Raw genomic sequence first — 21,489 nt, 5'->3', positions numbered from 1 at the left:
CAGCCCCTGCCCAGGATGTCTGGCCCACCACTTTGCCTCATGCTCGATAACGAGGCAACGCCAGTGGCCCACCACACACCCATCCCAGTAGCCATACACTGGCAGAGCGAGGTGAAGGCTGGCCTCGACCAAGACGTTCGTCTCGGCGTACTGGAGGAGGTGCCGTTTGGCACACCGGTAACATGGTGTCACCGTATGGTAATATGTGCAAAAAAGAACGGCAAGCCACAGCGCACAGTTGACTTCCAAGCCCTGAACAAACATGCTGTTCGTGAAACCCACCACACACAGTCCCCCTTCCACCAGGCGAGGCAAGTGCCCAGTGGCATGTACAAAACTGTATTCGATGCCTGGAATGGCTACCACAGCGTCCTACTACATGAGGATGATCGCCACAAGACAACGTTTATCACCCCATGGGGGAGGTACCGATACCTCTCAGCCCCGCAGGGATACATAGCGTCAGGAGACGGCTACGCACGGTGATATGACGAGGTAGTCACGGACATTGGTAACAAGACCAAGTGTGTGGACGACACGTTACTGTGGGCTGACGACATTGAAAAAGCCTACTTCCAGGCCGTGCGATGGCTCGACGTCTGCGGCAGGAATGGCATCATCCTCAACCCTGAGAAGTTCGTCTTCGCCTCTCCCACAGTGGACTTTGCCGGCTTCACCATCACCATGACCGACGTACGGCCATGCAGTCGTTTACCTGGACGCAATCAGAGACTTTCCCCGGCCACGAAACATCACCGACGTCAGGTCATGGTTCGGCCTTGTCAACCAGGTGGCTTATGCCTTCAGTGTGGCCGAGCGCATGCAACCGTTCCGGAAGCTCCTGCAGCATGGCGTGCGCTTCGAGTGGTCCCCGGAGCTGGAGGGGGTCTTCCGTCAGTCCAAGGCGACGATCGTCCAGGAGATCGAGCGAGGCGTCCGCATCGTTGACAAATCCTAGCCCACATGCCTCGCGACCAACTGGTCAAAGGAAGGGGTCGGCTTCTGGTTATTCCAAAAGCATTGTTTATGCCTCCCAGTCAAACCCTTCTGCTGCACTGATGGCTGGAAGGTGACCCTAGTTGGCAGCCGATTTACCCACGCAGCTGAGTCCAGATACGCTCCCATAGAAGGCGAGGCACTGGCAGTCGCCGACGCCTTGGATAAATAACGATACTTCGTGCTGGGCTGCAAAGACCTCATCATAGCTGTGGACCACAAGCCCTTCCTCAAACTCATTGGCGACAGGGCGCTGGACGACATACCCAACCCCCGCCTCAGGAACCTCAAGGAAAAGACCCTGCGTTACCGCTTCCGCATGATACATATACCAGGCATGAAGAACAGAGCCTCTGACGCGATGTCACGCAGACCAGTTGGCACTCGGAACCCATCACCCATGGTCTTGCCGGACGACAGTGTCGCCATGATGGGCCACCTTCCACCCAGCACACACACCGACATCCTGTCCCTCATACGACAGACAGGGACTGCAGACAATGGCGATGAGGATGACAACGGTGATGACGAGAGTGGCGACCTGACCTGGTGCGCTGCAGGACTCGAGTCACTGCGGTCCGTGACATGGGACCGCGTCAGAGAGGCTACCAGCAGCGATGACGACATGCGCGCGCTGGAGGAGATAGCGATGGACGGCTTCCCGGAGTCCAGGACAGAGATGCCCACAGCGATCCGTGGCTTCTACCAGTACCGCGAGGACATCACGTCGAAGGACGGAGTAGTGCTGTACGGGGACAGAGTAGTGATACCACCCTCCCTCCGCGACGAAGTACTCGAAGTACTCAACAGGGCGTCTCCATGATGACTGCCCGTGCGGAATCGTCTGTGTTCTGGCCAGGTATGACGGCCGACATCCTCACAACCCGGGCTAACTGTGAACACTGCGACCGTATGGCACCTTCTCAGTCTGCGGCGCCACCAATTCCCCCCATTTTACCTGTGTACCCCTTCCAAGCTATATGCGCAGACTTCTTCGTCCATAGGGGTGTACACTACCTAGTAATCGTGGACCGTTACTCCAACTGGCCACTCATATCCAGGTCGACTGGCGGCGCAGCAGACCTCATATGCCACCTGCGCCGAGCCTTTGCCACGTATGGGACGCCTGAGGAGCTAGCATCTGACGATGGACAGGAATTCACCTCTGCCGACACCAGATCCTTTCTATGCAGATAGGGCGTGCACCACCGCCTTTCGTCTGTAGCCTTCCCCCACAGCAACTGCCGCGCTGAAATCGACGTTAAGACTATGAAGCGGCTGATCACGGACAACACTGGCCCGAAGGGGGAGCTGGACACTGACTCTGTGCAGAGGGCGATACTACACTACCGCAACACGCCCGACCCTGTCACAAAGCTCTCCCCTGAGATGTGCATCTTTGGCCGGCCCATACGGGACTTCATCCCGATCCCGCCCGGGAGGTACAGGCCCCATGCAACATGGTGTGAGACACTGACGCTGAGAGAGGAGGCCCTCCGCAAACGCCACATCCGTACAGCCGACAGTTGGGCGGAGCACACTAAGCGCCTGCCACCCCTCAAAGTGGGGGATCACGTACGCGTGCAGAACCAGACAGGGCCTCATCCCAACGAGTGGGACAGGACTGGCCTTGTCGTTGAGGTGCGCCAGCATGACCAGTACGTCGTCAAGATTGATGGGTCGGGCTGGGTCTCCCCTCGGAACCGGAGATTCCTGCGCAAGTTCCTTCCTGTCCACGATGAACTGCCCTCCCCCCGATCCATTCATGACGACCTGGCAACCCATACTGGCATCCCGCCACCTGTTGCACTGACTCTGCTGCCTGACCCCCTGAGTAGTTTGGCGTTACCTGCGAAGGTGTCGAAACACCCTGTATCATCACGGCCCACCCTGCCACCTGCCCGGCCTCCCATGGACCCTTCCCAACTCACTGAGAGGTCCACCGCGCAAGCGACCCCAAATCGCAGTACCCCCGCCAGGCCGTCGCCTGCTCCTGCGGCCCCATTGACTGCCCCTCCCCAGTCGCCCGCTACACCATCAGCCGTGGGCCTGCGCCGGTCCACCAGGAAGCCCGGCGCGCCTGCCTGGCATAAAGACTATGAGATGGGGTAACATTTAAGGGGTTTATGGGTGGTGAATTTTAGTTCTATGTTCCTCACCACCATTTTTTATGTTCTCATTAATGATTATCACATCATTTCTGCTTATTATTACTTTTCAGCCTTGGTTTACATATGTTAAAGGCTCAGGGGGAGATAGAGAATGTTGCACCACGGTACTATTATTGTGACACACACGCAAACAGGAAGTGGATGACGTGTTGAAGTTATGCCAGACGGCACTTAGGAATACGTTGATAACATGTTTTGTTATTGTATTTCTATAATTTATTAAAGCAACGTGAACAAATGGAAGACCGTTCTTATTTAACAAACCAAATCAGTGTAATGCTTAATAATATTTTTATTCATAACTAATATACCGGTAATTCTACAAAATGCTTCAGGGCTTTAAAAAAGAACTGTGGCTGTGGGTCAAAAATGGCCTCCATTCACGGAGCACTCAATGAGCAAGCAGAAGCCCCGCCCCCGTTTATGTAAATCACAATACTGACGTTGTGACCGCACCCATTCCTTTTCCTCTACTGACAGAAGCGTGCCGCTTAGACTTCCGGCCTGGGACATTCACGGTTAAACACTCCGAAAGCCAATTAAATAGGTTAAAACATAACTATGTGATTGACTAAGTACAAAAAGCCACCAAGGCAGTGTGTACGACTTTAGAAACTACCCAAAACACACAGATTCTGAGAACACAAGTATGCTAAAACATGTGATTCAACAGAACTATTTGCCGCACAGAACTTTGATGTTGACCGATATAATTTGAACAATGCTGTCTTTTGTTTTTTTCTTTGTGGTGACGAGCGTGTGCTTTTATTGTGTAAGATGACGCCGGTATTATCGTTGCGACATGTGCGTACTCGACGCAACTTCCTGGCAGATTGACAGCTTCGCACTAGCAGGAGTTGTGCGATACGCCCGTCAAGCTGAGGCTGCTTCACGGCTTTTCTAATCATTTGATTTTATCCACGATGTTTTACTCCGGGAGCTCCCCCTTCGGAGTTTAAAAGCATCCCGGGTGCCGGAGAGTGGCACAGACGCTTGAAACAAAAGTAAGAAGGACGCCCAAAGTGCGTGTTTGATGGCGGCTGGGGATGGAGCCCAGCTGCCGGCCACAGTAGCGGCCAGTCGGAGTGTGGAGAAAGCCCTGGAGGACGCCGCCGCCAGCGGGGCTCTCAACTTGGCCAACCGAAAGCTGAAGGAGTTCCCGCGGAGCGCCAGGAACTACGACCTGTCCGACATTACCCACGCAGGTAACTTTTTCGATCCTAACATCTGAACACAAAGCATATTTGTTTGAAATTGGAAGTTAGCGTCTTTTGTTTTGCCGCCACCTGCTTCTCTTCCCCCATTGCTAATTGCTGGGATTCTCCCTGTAAACTAGCACAGGCTGCGTAACATTTATCAAAGAATACCCCCTCATTTGGTTAAATATACAACTTCAACATAATAACAAAGTAGTGAGCATTTATATTTCGTTTCATGTGCAAATTGCGTGTGAAGTGCCGATCGGTTTCCTGTAACAAAGCATCCTGATTCAGTTAGCGGCTCTTTTCTTCAATAAAATGGCTTCTTGTGGCCTATTTGCTGTATATTTTATTGGGCAAAGTTCCACGTTAAAGTAACACCACTTGGAGCTTTAATGAAAGAGTTGTTTCCCACCAAAGATAAGCCATGCCTTTTAAACATTTTATTGGGATCATTGGAAGAAGTTTGATGTTCATACTGGTTCAAATATCAATACTTTGACTCTTTTTACGTTGCCCATTTATTGTGTATTTTCATCTTGCTAGTTTGGAGATCTTTTTAATTGTGTTGTTGTCAGTGTGTGTATTTGTGTGTGTTGCTAAGTAGCTTGTAATGTTTGGACTAAAGTGAGTGCACTACCTGGTCCTCACTGTGTGCCCAAAGAGGATTACGCCAGCCAGGTTGGCTGACATCAATCTTTGCTCCACCGTGACCTAAAACAACCCTGACTAATTATGACCATCTGCCTCATAACAAGCCAGGTCTTAACCCACAGAGGCGTTGAAAGCATCCCCACGCTTACAACTGTCTTTAAAGGCCTACTGAAACCCACTATTAACGACCACGCAGTCTGATAGTTTGTATATCAATGATGAAATCTTAACATTGCAACACATGCCAATACAGCCGGAATAGTTTAATAAATTGCAATTTAAAATTTCGCGCCGAAATATCCTACTGAAACGTCTCAGTATGATGACACATGCGTGTGACGTCACAGATTGTAGAGGACATTTTGTTCCAGCATCGTTCCCAGCTATTAAGTTGTCTGATTTCATCGCAAAATTCCACGGTATTCTGGACTTTGGTGTTGCTGAATCTGTTGCAATTTGTTCAATGAACAATGGAGACATCAAAGAAGAAAGCTGTAGGTGGGAAGCGGTGTATTGCGGCCGGCTGTAGCAACACAAACACGGCCAGTGTTTCATTGTTTACATTCCCGAAAGAGGACAGTCAAGCTTTACTATGGAACAGAGAGCGAACACGGTTGGATTGGACCTCTCACACAAAGTACAGTATATTATGTGTATTAATTAAAAACATTTACCATTCTGTATTCTAAAGGCGATCTATGTCGTGTGATACTCCAGCATCAATATCTGCAGCATCCTCCTGACCGTCACCGTCGGGTTCAAAGCAGTATGGCTCTATCCCTTGTTGCGGATAGAGCGAATCTTTCATCCTCGCTCAAATTAATGGGGAAATCGTCGCTTTCTCGGTCCGAATTGCTCTCGTTGCTGGTGGCCATGATTGTCAACAATGTTGCGATGTGAGGATCTCCACAAACCTTGACATCACGCGCACATCGTCTGCTACTTCCGGTACAGGCAAGGCTTTTTTATTAGCGACCAAAAGTTGCAAACTTTATCGTCGATGTTCTCTACTAAATCCTTTCAGCAAAAATATGGCAATATCGCAAAATGATCAAGTATGACACACAGAATGGACCGGCTATCCCTGTTTAAATAAGAAAATCTCATTTCAGTAGGCCTTCAACAACCGCACAATGTCTGTGTCCAGTAAAGTCATGACTTGGCAATAGAACCCTTGTATTCGCAACATGAAAAATCGCAAATAATAACAACACCCATTAAAATAAAAACATTTTAAATAAGCCTAGATATTACTTCTGCGTCAAGGTGCTGCCAATACGCTGGCCTACACCTGCTTGTTCCTCCCTTTCCTAACCCTCGTGTCTAGCTTGATTTTGGATCATAATTTGCCGAATTGCCAATGACTGCTGCCATAGGCGCCAATCTACATTTCTGCCAGTGGGTGCTCAGTGTGTGTGTGTTAAAAAAAAATATGATTTGGGGCTTTATTATTTTGAAAAACAGACCAAACTCGCCACGAAATCAACTACAACTAGATTGATTTTTAAAAAATGATTTTAAAGATTGGGGTTCGGCATTGTCTGTGGGTGCTTCGGGGCCCAAGCACCCACGAGATCGACTGTTGCAACACATCAATTAGTTTCAGCTCCAGTAACACTGCATGTCTCCTTGTAATTGCCATTATTCACTCACAACAAAATAAACTTAACAAGCTAAAAGCACATATGCAATTGGCTGACGGCTCAGACATTTAAACACATTTAAAATTGATACAACCGGAGTCAGGCAGCACGGTGGAGGACGGGTTACTGCATCTGCCTCACAATACGAAGGTCCTGAGTAGTCCTGGGTTCAATCCCGGGCTCTGGATCTTTCTGTGTGGAGTTTGCATGTTCTCCCCGTGACTGCGTGGGTTCCCTCCGGGTACTCCGGCTTCCTCCCACTTCCAAAGACATGCACCTGGGGATAGATTGATTGGCTACACTAAATTCGCCCTAGTTTGTGAATGTGAGTGTGAATGTCGCCTGTCTATCTGTGTTGGTCTTGCGATGAGGTGGCAAATTGTCCAGGGTGTACACTGCCTTCCGTCTGTAAACAGCTGATAAGCGGTAGAAAATGGATGGATGGACAACCACAGTCAAGGTTTAGCATTTTCCCTCTCTCCATCTCTTTCTTATGTGGCCAGTGGTGATGTGTTGCTTCTCAGGCCGCTCGGTCTTCCCAGTTAGCCGTTGAGGTGATCCAGCATTCCTTTAATGACGCATCTACAAAATCTACAGTGCTTGTCTGTTGTAATTCCAGTAGCAAGTTACTGTACGATCATACATTAACTTGTGTTTAGCCCCGATAGTTTTAAGGCCGGATTGTAATATAGTTGACTTTCGAAGGGATCCACCTTCTTACGCTGTCACGTCATCAAACCTTGAGTATGAAGTGATGCATTCACATTATAGGTGAAACGATTCCTCGAGTAATTCAAGCAAGTCAGTTACAAAAAATGATCATGTAATCTTTCTCTGCCTCAAGGAATCGTTTATTTCATGGTGAAGCGAAAATCATGACTACTTTTAATGTGGTCCAACACGTTTATGTCAACCACGCAGAGGAAGTGGATTCAGTGTTTCCCATATATTAATTTATCATCATATCATAATAAAAGCATTTATAAACAAATACAATTTTCCCCCTCAAAAGGCATATTTGCCGCTTCCGGTTTGCCCTCGCTCATAAACAAATTATAATGAAAGTGTGGTGGCATGCATCGTATCTCAGGTTTATGCCAGACATACACACCTACTTTGCTAAGGATGTACAGCAGCAAAAGTGATTTGTGCTTCCAATTTCATAATTTAGACAGTATATTTAGTGAACAAGATCAAAAAAGGAGTATGTCTTGAGTCATGCGTTTATTCGGTAATCAAATACAAGCGGTCACAAAAGACAAAGTAGTTACCGCCTCACTGAGAGCGGCGATCCTCCATAATACAGTGTGTGCAAACTATCCCCGTCCATTGTGTGCGCAAAACCGTAAAAGTGAAACCTCTCTTGGAAAAGGGTTGAAGACACTCTAAGCAACGCTTTTTGCCAGAGGAGTTCAAATTGTCATTTGTGGAACATTGTTCTTATTTCAGGGCCTATGGCACATTGTTGAAATAGAATAAACAATTAACCCAGCATTAATTGAAAAATATTTTTTGTGAAATCAATTTAATGACTTTTAATGCTTTTTAATGCCCCGCGGAAAACCTGTATTTTAAAACACTGATTTAGTCCAATAACATTTAAATAATAATTACCGCATAACATAAATTAATTTCCGTCCTTAAATAAGAATGGGGCTTCACGGTGGGAGAGGGGTTAGTGCGTCTGCCTCACAATACGAAAGTACTGGGTTCGATCCTGCGCTCGGATGTTTGGATGTTCTCCCCGTGACTGCGTGGGTTCCCTCGGGGTACTCCGGCTTCTTCCCACTTCCAAAGACATGCACCTGGGGATAGGTTGATTGGCAACACTAAGTTGGCCCTAGTGTGTGAATGTTGTCTGAGGTGGCGACTTGTCCAGGGTGTATGCAACCTTCCGCCCGAATGCAGCTGAGATAGGCTCCAGCACCCCCTGTGACCCCGAACGGAACAAGCGGTAGAAAACGGATGGATGGATGTTAAGAAGGCTTAATGTAAAAAGAACAAAGAATAACTGTTGACCCTAGTCATGAATGAAAACAAAGAATTGTCTTAAAATATATGGATACAATGTTTATGGTGAGCTCTTATTAGGAAAAAAAAGAATAAAGTTGATGGCAAGCAAAACATGTTTTGTTTATTTCAACTATGTTCCCTAAAATAAACGTTGAGGCTAAAAAGTGTGTTTTATCTGATTACATGATTGGTTGGACAAAATAATCAATTGATAGATAACTCTATTATTAATGCCCTAATTCACATTGCGCCAGTTTTGTACACAACACTGTGGAAGATCTGCCGAAGTGTTTTTTTTTTGTACGGTTTGTTTGTTGTTGAACTTGTACGTCCGTCTTTGTGCTCGTATCGGGCGGGATGAGAGCCCAGAAGTGTTTATGATAAAACTAACCCAACCCCCTCCCTCCCCTTCTGGCAACTTCCTAGCTCCGGGAAGGTCAAAGGTTCGTACACATTCACACAAAGAAGGCTTGCTTCTTTCCCAGAGTGCTAGAAGACAAAAAAGCTTGGGTCTTGTATACTCAGAGCACCCTCTGAACCTGCAAGTGTGTGTGTGTGTGTGTTATTAGTGTAGCAGTTTGTCTTTGATAAGGATATGTGCAGCCCACCCTGAGGTCAATGAATCTCTCAACGGATTTGTCATGGATATCTAAATACAGTATCTCTCAAAGATGGTGGTGTTATTTCTATACAGACGGTTGCAGCCAAAGTGCAATATTGTCTGTTTATTTTGTTGGATAAGAAGCTGCCCCCTTCATTGTAACACAAATTCAATGTTCTGATATTATTACCAGCATAAAAGCGAAGGGAGGATCACTTCAAAGTTTGTTTAGTAGCATGGAAAATTTAATTTTCAGTACATGGCTTCGAAGTTAATATGAATAGCTTCTCAGGGATGTGAGAAATGAAAGAATGACCTCATAGTGTACCGTACAATGTGCAAACTGTGAAAATATTTGGACATTTCTAGTACTCAACTTTGTAAAAACTTGCATTGTTTTCATGACAAAGACATCACATGGTGTTGCTGTTCTTAAAGTTGACCACATAAATAGGACTGACTTGAAATGTCTCAGACACATCAGTTCACATTATAAAACACCTGCTGTAACTAGGGATGGGTAACAAAATCAATATTTGTATTGGTACTACTGGGTAATGATCACGTAAAATCAAACGGTGCCATTTTTCAATACTTTTTGTTGTATGTGACCTCATGTCAGGTTGCAGACTCTGCACAAGCTCAATTACCTGGCCAGGAAACATGCAGTCAAGTGACTGCAACCTGGTAGAGGTATATATAGTACATTCTTATTTATCCATCCATCCATTTTCTACCGCTTATTCCCTTTTGGGGTTGCAGGGGGCGCTGGCGCCTATCTCAGCTACAATCGGGCGGAAGGCGGTGTACACCCTGGACAAGTCGCCCCGTCATCGCAGGGCCAACACAGATAGACAGACAACATTCACACTCACATTCACGCACTAGGGCCAATTTTAGTGTTGCCAATCAACCTATCACCAGGTGCATGTCTTTGGAAGTGGGAGGAAACCGGAGTACCCGGAGGGAACCCACGCATTCACGGGGAGAACATGCAAACTCCACACAGGATTGAACCCAGGACTGCAGGACCATCGTATTGTGAGGCAGACGCACTAACCCCTCTTCCACCATGAAGCCCCATTCTTATTTAAGGATGGAAATTAATTTATGTTATGCAGTAATTATTATTATTTAAATGTTATTGGACTAAAGTAGTGTTTTAAAATACAGGTTTTCCGTGGGGCATTAAAAAGCATTAGAAGTCATTAAATTGATTTTACAAAAAGTAAGGCCTTAAATGGCATTAAAAAAAACATTGAACACAAGGTCCAGAGGCATTAAACAATGTAATATACAATTGTAGGACTGGGCCAATAGTTAATATGTCAAACTTGGCCGCACGATTATGGGAAAAATAATATTCCTAATTATTTTCATCAATATTGAAATCACGATTATTATTCACAATTATTTACTGTAATTAAAATATTTTATTGCATTGTCTTTTTCAAACACACAGTATGTAATTAAATAATAATGAAATAAAATCCAACTAACACAAATAAACATGCCATCGCAGAGTGCGATCATAAAGTGCCAACAAGCGAAGAATTATGCATGGAAGGCACATAAATGAACATAATCATTGTACTACTCACAATATATATGACATGTCATTGGCCAATTGTTTGTATACACACAATTGTAAGCTATTGACCATATATAATACCATATGCGACAGATCTTGGACATACATTTTTTTTAAGCGGCATTAAAAATTTTATTAAAAAGCATTAATTTCGATTTGCTCATATACCTGTAGAAACCTTGAAGCAGCACATTTGTTATACTTTATTTAATTTATTCAGTGCTGCACTTTAATTCCCACCTGTTGTTTAAAAGTACATCTGACTAGGGAACAGACGAGGGTTGAAAGGAAAATATGAGTTTGGCGAAGGACTACGGTCCGTAAAAAAAAATCCCCAAAAACTTAAATACTGTGGAAGTGACTTTTCTTGTTTTATATAAAAAAAATTTCGCTCCTGTGTAAAATCAACAAGATAGCGCAACCAAACGTAATGGTTGATACTGTTTCGTGATTGGCAGTTTGTTTCCCTTCCATTTCTCACTGAGCACTTCCTGCTTTGTTAGACCACAAGTGCCAATGTTCATGCAATCAACCATGCTTAATTATTTCCAGTTTCTTCTGACCCCCAAAAAATGTATAAAGATATTGTGCGTTTTATCGGACACATTTTTTATTGATAGTGATTGTCTTTTGCAATATAGATAATGTTTTATCGTACAGGACTCACAGTATAAACACTCTGTAGTTCTCAGCAAAAAACACCAACACATTTAGCTTAAAGGGGGACTGCACTTTTTGGGGGAATTTTGCCTATCGTTCACAATCCTAATGAAAGACAAGACAACAGTTTTTTTTTTTTTCAGTCTCGCATGTAAAAATCGTCTTGTTCTAGGTGGCTAGCAATGCAGCCAATGAGAGCAATCAATATTACCTCTAAATCACTTTGAAAATGCGTTCACAATCCGCCAACAATACTTAATTTACGTTCCGTAACCTGTATAAGTATTAAGGAAAGGCCATGTAACACAGTGGTAAAAAAGCCCCTGTGCCAACTTTTTTGCAATGTGTTGCTACCATTAAATTCTAAGTTAATTATTTTTTGCAAAAGAATTACGTTTCTCAGTTCGAACATTAAAAATCTTGTCTTTGCAGGAAGTATATTCAATTGAATAGAAGTTGAAAAGGATTTGCAAATCATTGTATTCTGTTTTTATTTACAATTTACACAACGTGCCAACTTCACTGGTTGTGTGTGTGTGTGTGTGTGTGTGTGTGTGTGTGTGTGTGTGTGTGTATATGTGTGTGTGTGTATATGTGTGTGTGTATATATATATATATATATATATATATATTAGGGCTGGGCAACGATTACAAATTTTAATCGAAGTTAATCGCACTATTTCTCAGATTAATCGCGATTAACTGCATTGTATACGCAAAGCCCAATAATGAATTCAAAAGTAGTGTGTAGTGCACCTTTATTGGAATATTCTCCCATATGAACAAAAGTGCCAAAACATTTGTTGTGCAAACACAATGTAAATCAGTCCTTGTTAAACAGTAGCAGTTAAATAGCATATTTTATGAAAATCAACTCAAAAAATGTAAATACAAACATTTAATCTTATTGCCACTGCCAGAGTATTTAAGTTATCCTGTTTGTTATGGAAAATAAATATAATCTACATACAAATCTCTGAGCCACAATCATAACATCTGAACAGGCAATTTCTGAGGTAACAGCAGAAACATTTCTTTTATCAGGGATCTTATGTTTTAAAAACCTATATTATAGGTAGTGGGCTGTTTTAGGGAATTTTTGATCAAATTATCCGTAGTAGCAATATTAATAATGTTGTGTTTATTCTGCGTAGTGCACTTAAAACAATCATGACCATATCTAGGAATTAATGTGATGGGAATTTTCCGATTGTTTGCTTGGTGCTTTGATAAACTGAACGCATCATATACATGTTACTATATTGTGATGTTATGAGCCAGGGAAAAAAGAACTACCCTACCCAGCATGCAACAGGAGTGACGAGCATGCGCGGTAGTCCGGTATAGGTTGTGTGTCGCCATGACGGCATCTTGTATGTTGTGATATGCACGCTCTGAAAGCAAACGTTAAGAACTCAGCCAACACACCTCGTCTGCATTATTGATAAATAGACAGACAACACATATAATCCGCTGCTTCACAGGCCGCTGGATGTAGCCGGCAAAGTATTCCCATGCTAGCTAGCCGGTCTAGCAAGCACGCGTCATTCAGTCCAAAACGGCCCGATCTATACACATCCAGAATTGTCTGGCGGTCGTAAGTGATACCGGAGTGACCACGCTGTAAGCCAGCCATGAAATTTGCAGAATTGTCCGGTATTTTTGCCAAATGTTCCATCTTTACCAAGAGCCCCTCGACGCCGAAGCACGTCCGGGCGTCACCATCTTGCTAAGAAAAAGCGTTAACAAAATAAAAGCATGTAAACAACATACGCAAATGTGCGATAAAATAATTGTCGGCGTTAATAGATTGATGAGTTAACTCGTAATTAACGCATTAATTTGCCCACCCCTAATATATATATATATGTGTGTATATATGGGTTCCCTCGGGGTACTCCGGCTTCCTCCCACTTCCAAAGACATGCACCTGGGGATAGGTTGATTGGCAACACTAAATGGTCCCTAGTGTGTGAATGTGAGTGTGAATGTTGTCTGTCTATCTGTGTTGGCCCTGCGATGAGGTGGCGACTTGTCCAGGGTGTACCCCGCCTTGCGCCCGATTGTAGCTAAGATAGGCGCCAGCGCCCCCCGCGACCCCGAAAGGGAATAAGCGGTAGAAAATGGATGGATGGATGGTGTGTATATATATATATGTGTGTGTGTGTGTGTGTGTGTGTGTATATATATATATATATATATATATATATATAATTTGCAGTGTGTATTTAAAACGTTTAAAGGAGGGTTTTAGACGGTGACTCCCATTTGCCGCATCTTACAAGCGTTTAATATTTTTAAAATCCTAAAAAAAAAAGACGTATTCTTGTCTTTCATAATGATTGTGAACGATAGACAAAATTCCCCCCAAAAAAGTTCAGTTCCTCTTTAATGGCAAATACAACTTCCTGACTAAGGCAACACACTGTAGTCTAGTTTAATGCCATCTAACGTCTTGGAATTGCAACTACATGCAAAGTCTTCTATATATTACAGTACAGTACTTGCAAATGAGACACAAAAGTTTAAGAAAAAAAGATAACTAGACAGCGCATATAATTGTTAAATGATAAATAAATACAATTGAGATTGTTTTAAAAAATATTATTTATGGTGGTTTAGGAGGGAAGAGCCGACACCAGCTGCACTTGGGCATAAGTGATCAAAGTCATGGTAATTAAAAAAAAAAAAAGCGTTTTATACTTTTCTGATCGTCTTACAGCCTGGATGAGTCGCCACCTCATTATTGTGCATTATTAGGCAGCCTACATACTCATACACATATATATGGCTGCATATACACATTTTTTCAGGGATATAAATCAACACATGACAACCTGCTTTGCTGTTCTGCAGCTTTTTGTGTGGCAGAAACTGTTATTTATCCTCTTCGTGTGTTGCTGCAATTTTTTTTTACTGAGTTTAGTTTGTATTTTAGTTATTTCTCTCCCAATTACACAAACATGCTTCTACTATAATGTACTGTTTCCATATCGATAATTTAAGCAGCTGTGTTTCAAGTGATTCACAGACACGTCGTAGGGTAATACAACCCCCCCGATAAAAGGCAGTAGCCGATATTTGTCAAAAGGTCAAATATCGGCGCCAATATTCGGGCCGGCAGTTAATTGGTCAATCCCTACTATACATGTGTTTTAAAAAGCTGGTTTCGTACCAATACATGCAATAATTCTTAATTGTAAAACTACTGAATAACTGTAGCTGTGAATGGTTGTGTCCGCTATATCTGCTATCCGTCTCGTTCAAAGTTCAAATCGGTATCTTAGCATTCTAACATTAGCTACACAAAGCTTAGCAACACTAGCCGTGTGTGTCTGCCTGTGTTTATGCACGTGAGCCTGTCATATGGGGGGAAAAAAACCTCCTGAGTTGTTAACATCTGTTGTGTCATTAGACTTGCGTGCGTACATGTTGAGTGCCCAACCACCCCACGCAAGCCCAGACCAGCCCAGCCCCTCTTGCTTTATTTCCTCCTGGCTGCGGATGTGGGCTCACTGTTCACTCAAGTCTTTACTTCTGCTTTGTCTTGTCTTCACTGTCTGTCTTTCTCACTGCAGGAAACTGTGAACACTATTCTTTTGCTGTAAATACATGACTTGTATTCCATCTTAGTGCATGGTTGTCATGCTGGTCACAGTGTTGTTACTCGACTTCATGTCGTTAAAATACTGAAACAAAAACCAGGCCATACCATTATAGTGTTTCTGGTTGACTTGCCGTCAGGAACACACAGCCAAAAAAGTAGTTGCTTTGCATGAAATTGTCATATTTTTATGCAATTATTTAGTTCTTCAGTTAACTATATGCAGGTCAGTGTGGATGATTCAGAGCATGATTCATGTGTAGGGGTGGTGGTTTAGTATTGAAAGTATTTTCGAGCCCCATGGCAGCTGGTGCAAAGGGGTACTCCCTCCCCAGTCCCATGGGAGGTAACCAGAGCGAATGCTGGGAGCACAAGAGCACACTTGACTGTTCATGCTCCAAGGCTTGATTCAAACACTCGGTCACCTGCACATTCGGGCTGAAACTAACAATTACTTTGATAGTCGATTAGGTGACTAATCAGATAATAAACCGTACCCATATTTAATATCTCTAAATTTTCCATGGACTTTTTCCAAGTTATTTTAGGCATGTGCTCACGAACAACAACAATGACTAATTAATTCATATTTATTTATTACTGTAACTGTGCTGCTCATTCAGCTGTTACAACAATTAAAAAGACTAATAAATTGTTGTCCATTTAAAAGAAAGGAGATGCTACGTGCTAAAAAAAACAATTAAGCTTGTTTATGTATTTAAAACAAACAGTAAAATGGCAGCAATGAAAACAACAAAACACAAAATCTAACTTTCTCAAAGAGAAAAGTTTTTTGTGATGTTTCAAATGCTGCACAGTGGTGTAATGACTATTGATTAACTCAGTTTTAGCACTCCAATAGACTCAATTTGTATAATTTTATATAATTAATATATTGTATGTGTAATCTTTTTGATACCTAGGGATGATACTCAAAACCGGTTTTCCCGGTTGTTCGATAAGAAAAGAACAGAGTCCTCGGACTCGAACCCCTTTTTGATAACCGGTACCTGTTATCGAGACCACTATAGTAAATAAAAAGAGTTGGTTCTTTATTCGAATCCGTCCCGACCAGAAATGCTCCGAGAGACATCACAAGAAACGACGTCACGTAGCACAGTCATTAGACGCCGATAGCGAAAGGAGGAAAACAACGGATGGAAAAAAGCACTCCAAGGTGTAATAAAGTTCAAAACAAAAAACATAATCCAATGAATAACTTTACTGAGAGATTTGAGCAGGGTACAAACACATGGCCAACACTTTTACGACCAACCGGAAACATAGCAACCAGGCTAGCAACGCACCTCCTTTACGGCAGCTGTCGCAACGTTCTTAAAGCAACCGCAGCACATACATATATATACACAACATATCCCCCTTTTTAAATGTTGTTTTTCTTTCCTTGGAAACAAAGCAAAATCACACTGTATATGTGTTGTCAGTCTAATTATAAATAATGCAGACGAGGCGTGTTGGCTGAGTTCTTGAGGTTTACTGCCGGCTGACGACATGCAACACTTTTCGGGGCTACCCCACATGCTCGTCACTCCCGTTGCATGCTGGGTAGTGTAGTCTTTATATTCCCTAGCTCAGGGGTGCCCATTACGTCGATCGCGATCGACTGGTCGATCTCGGAGGGTGTGTTAGTCGATCTCAAGACAGGGATTAAAAAATATACATAAAAATGAGCAATCATCAATCATACCAAGACTTCACTTTCGTCAGTTGTTTGACATTCTCGGCACCCGAGGATCTTGTGAGATGACGCTGGCTGCTGCGAGCTCATATTTAAGAAAAAAATCACTAACAGGGCGGACGCAGAGAAACACATTTTATTTCTAGAGACTCCGTAACTACTGTCAAAACTCTAAAGACCGACTGCACAGTTCCTGTCTTCACCATAAAAGACCTGTTTCATCCTGCCTCTGCTAACAAAATAAGAGTCTCAGAAAGCTAGCGTGCACAAGCTAGCAAGCTACGGAGTTTGATGCCAATGTATTTCTCCCCCGCCCTCAGCGACCGCTTTCTCACTTGCTTGCCCACCCGCACTCTCACTGACGTCATTCACCTGCTGCCAGACATTAAAGGGCCACACACATATGCTACTCTCATAACAAAATGTTTAAAAACGAGTATGCAAGTTGGACAAATGAGATGCCAAATCCAACCACTTTCATGTGGTATTGGACAGAAAGGAGGACTTCTTTTTCCCTCCATTTGAAAATGCGGACGTTATCAGCACCACTGTCTAATTCCAATCAATGCAAGTCATCAGAATCAAATACACCAACTTATATTCTTGTCTTCATGAAAGAAAGGAATCTATGTGTGTTAAACATGGTTGTATTATCATTAAACACCATTAACTTGTTAACAAAAATGTCTCTTTCATAAATAAATAAATATAAATTATAAATAGGAATGAGGTAGATCTCCTCGACTTGGTCAATTGAAAAGTAGCTCGCCTGCAGAAAAAGTGTGAGCGCCCCTGCCCTAGCTCATAAAGAAATAATGTTAACTCAATAAAGTGTATTTCTTTTTTTAGCTTTAACTTTTCATATTTTAGCATTGTAACCACATTTGTAAACAACTTTTCTCTGCATAGCATTGAATTTTCTTTCAATAAAGAAATAAAGTGCAAAAATGTCAAAGCATCATAACAAACAGTTATGTCAAATAGTAGCAGAAGTGCACTTCTTGGAGAGCTGTATTTTCAGTTTTGTGCCCAAGGGACTGATTTTATTTAACACCATATTATTATTTATACACCTATAGTGATCACAGAGACAGGTTGTTTTTGTGTTACTGTATATATTTGTTTTTCTGAAAAATCCCACTTAATATACTTTGGGTAACAACAGTATATATTTATTTATTTTATTTTATTTTTTTAGGGGGGTAAAAGTCAATATTTATTAGATTTTATTTTTTTCTTATATCATAAAAGTGAGCTTTTGTTAAACCAAATATATATATATTTTTTCCATGTACAACAACCTATCTGGACTTGATAAGAGAATCGATAAGGATACGGTTCGATAAGAGGATTCAATAATAGGCTGGAACTCGTTAATTTCTTATCAAACATCATCCCTAATGATACCTCAGCATTGGTGACTGTCTATCTTTCTCTGTGTGTTCACGCGCGGTTGGTGTTTGTTGAAGTGCCTTTTTTGATGGAATTGCAAATACTCAATGTGTAGAATTATATATTTGATTAATTCCTAAAATTTAATATAATGTATGCGTTGGTGCCTTTCAGTCTTTCTTTGTGTGTGTGTGTATGCACGTGCTTAGTTCGCATTGAAGTGCTTTTTTCGGCATTGCAAATTGTGGCTGCTTTAAAACGTACTTGAATTGATGTAGACCAAATTTAGCTGTCTGAATTAGGCTAATAAGATATTTAAAGTTATTTTTCACACAACTTTGTCTCACTCTTGTTAGCTAGCTAGCTATCTAGCAAGGTAGACGCTAACAATTTTACTGAGATTGAGATGGCACCCATCCATCATACATTACCATGAATTGATTTACGTGGACCCCGACTTAAACAAGTTGAGAAACTTATTATAGGGTTACCATTTAGTGGTCAATTGTATGGAATATTTACTGAACTGTGCCATCTACTAATAAAAGTTTCAAAAATCAATCAATCAATCCTGTCTCCAAATGTCCGACATCATGCCTCTGCTTTAAAGGGGAACATTATCACAATTTCAAAAGGGTTAAAAACAAAAAAAATCAGTTCCCAGTGGCTTGTTTTATTTTTAGAAGTTTTTTTCAAAATTTTACACCTCCCGGAATTTCCCTAAAAAAAGCTTTAAAGTTCTTGATTTTCCCTATTTGCGGTGCGACTGTCCATTTCCCTGTGACGTCATACAGTGCTGCCGATACAAACAACATGGCGGTTACCACAGCAAGATATAGCGAGATTAGCTCGGATTCAGACTCGGATTTCAGCGGCTTAAGCGATTCAACAGATTACGCATGTATTCAAACAGATGGTCGGAGTATGGAGGCAAATAGCGAAAACGAAATTGAAGCTATTGAGCGAATAGCTATTGACGCTATTCGGCCATAGCATGGGTGTACCTAATGAAGTGACCCATAGCATGGCTGCCTTATTAGCATCGCTGGAAAAATGTGCAGACCAAACGATCAGGACTTCCGCATCTTGTGACACTGGAGCAACTTAAATCCGTCGATTGGTAAGTGTTTGTTTCGCATTAAATGTGGGTATCTAGTTTCAAATGTACATACAGCTAGCGTAAATAGAATATTAGCATTGATTAGCGTAGCATGTTAGCATCGATTAGCTGGCAGTCATGCTGCAACCAAATATGTCTGATTAGCACATAAGTCAACATCAACAAAACTCACCTTTGTGATTTAGTTGACTTTATCATTGCAAATGCATCTGCAGGTTATCCATACATCTCTCTGCCATGTCCGTCTTAGCAACGCCGGTGAAATGTGCAGACACTCTGGCAAATTCAATGGGGGTCTGGCGGCAGATTTCTTGCCAGTGGTGCAACTTGAATCCCTCCCTGTTAGTGTTGTTACAACCTCCGACAACATACCGATGAGGCATGATGTCTCCAAAGTTCCAAAAAACGGAAAATAACAGAGCTGAGACCCTGTGTTTGTAATGTGAAAATGAAAATGGCGGGTGTATTACCTCGGTGACGTCACGTTCTAACGTCATCGCTAAAAGACCGATAAACAGAAAGGCGTTTAATTTGCCAAAATTCACCCATTTAGAGTTCGGAAATCGGTTAAAAAAATACATGGTCTTTTTTCTGCACCATCAAGGTATATATTGACGCTTGCATAGGTTTGGTGATAATGTTCCCTTTTAAATGCTTGTGTATCACAGATGTACTGCCATAAAAACAAGGTCCACTTAGCAAAATGAGCAAGGTATTCATGTTTTTAACAAAAGTAAGAAGAAATGTCTTCAAACTTTACATGTAGTTAATGCGAGTGGCAGTGTGGGCCATTTCCGCCCGTAAAAACAGTGATGACATCACAACAAATATAATTTTCAAAGACAAATTTCATTGTCGACATTTTTCTACAATGACGACTAATCGTTGTAGCCCTACTGCACAGATGCTCCTGCTGTGACCCAATAGAACACTTTGAGGTTATGTAAATAATCTAATGGTTTGTGAGAAGGACTGACTGGTGAATATTGAAAAGCCAGGTTCTGTATGCCTTATTATGTAAATTGGCAGATCCTTGAACCTTCACACTGTTTCCTCCCAGATGGCTCATTTAGCAGGAAAGTTCATGATGTAGTATTTTCAAACGGCTTCTGAAGGCACCTCTATCTAAGGTTTGATCTATTACGATTGGAACATAGATGATTCAGAATCGATGGACAAACTTCCAAATATTTCTAGTTAATGTGATCCAGACTGTACCAAAATGCGTAACTAGCGTGGAGACCCGGAGCAAAAACACATAATATGATAATACACAATATAATAAAAAAGCATAATTGATAGGTGTGTAACGATTGATTGATATATCGATAGATCGACTTTTTGGCCTTCCAGAAGCTATATGTCGAGCTAACAATGTTTTAAAGGCCTACTGAAATGCGATTTTCTTATTTAAACGGGGATAGCAGGTCCATTCTATGTGTCATACTTGATCATTTCGCGATATTGCCATATTTTTGCTGAAAGGATTTAGTAGAGAACATCGACGATAAAGTTCGCAACTTTTGGTGCTGATAAAAAAGCCTTGCCTGTACAGAAAGTAGCAGAAGATATGCGCGTGATGTCACGGGTTGTGGAGCTCCTCACATCTGAACATTGTTTATAATCATGGCCACCAGCAGCGAGAGCGATTCAGACCGAGAAAGCGACGATTTCCCCATTAATTTGAGCGAGGATGAAAGATTCGTGGATGAGGAAAGTGCGAGTGAAGGACTAGGAAAAAAAAGACGGCATTGGGAGCGATTCAGATAGGGAAGATGCTGTGAGAGGCGCTGTGGCAGTCGTGGGGGTGGCAGGACCACTCGGCTAGGCCCAACCGCAACAAGGGATAGAGCCATACCGCTTTGAACCCGATGCTGACGGTGACGGTCAGGAGGACGCATATTGATCCTGGAGTAGCACACAACATGGATCGCCTTCAGAATACAGAATGGTAAAATGTTTTTTATTAATACACATAATACACTACTTTGTGTGTGTGGTCCAATCCAACCGTGTTCGCTTGACATCTCTGTTCCATAGTAAAGCTTGACTGTCATCTTTCGGGAATGTAAACAATGAAACGCCGGCTGTGTTTGTGTTGCTAAAGCCGGCCGCAATACATCGCTTCCCACCTACAGCTTTCTTC

The 21,489-nt window shown here is 42.5% G+C and overlaps 1 protein-coding gene across 3 annotated transcripts in view; it reads left to right on the top strand.

Annotated features, from left to right (window-relative positions):
* The first annotated feature begins 3,667 nt into the window (after window positions 1–3,667).
* Window positions 3,668–21,489, top strand: part of lrch4 (leucine-rich repeats and calponin homology (CH) domain containing 4) — a 59,481-nt gene continuing 41,659 nt past the window's right edge. For 2 of the 3 annotated variants that reach the window (XM_061912422.1, XM_061912419.1), the window contains exon 1: window positions 3,670–4,372. In XM_061912422.1, the coding sequence (XP_061768406.1) occupies window positions 4,201–4,372 (172 nt within the window). In that variant the 5' untranslated portion in view covers window positions 3,670–4,200. Of the gene's footprint in view, window positions 4,373–21,489 lie in introns of all 3 variants that reach the window. The other variant, XM_061912420.1, reaches the window with a different exon arrangement.

Source organism: Nerophis ophidion, linkage group LG10, assembly GCF_033978795.1.
Source record: "Nerophis ophidion isolate RoL-2023_Sa linkage group LG10, RoL_Noph_v1.0, whole genome shotgun sequence".
NCBI classification, from domain to species: Eukaryota; Metazoa; Chordata; class Actinopteri; order Syngnathiformes; family Syngnathidae; genus Nerophis; species Nerophis ophidion.
Note: the sequence above shows the minus strand (reverse complement) of the source record. Positions and strands in the feature narration are given on the sequence as shown.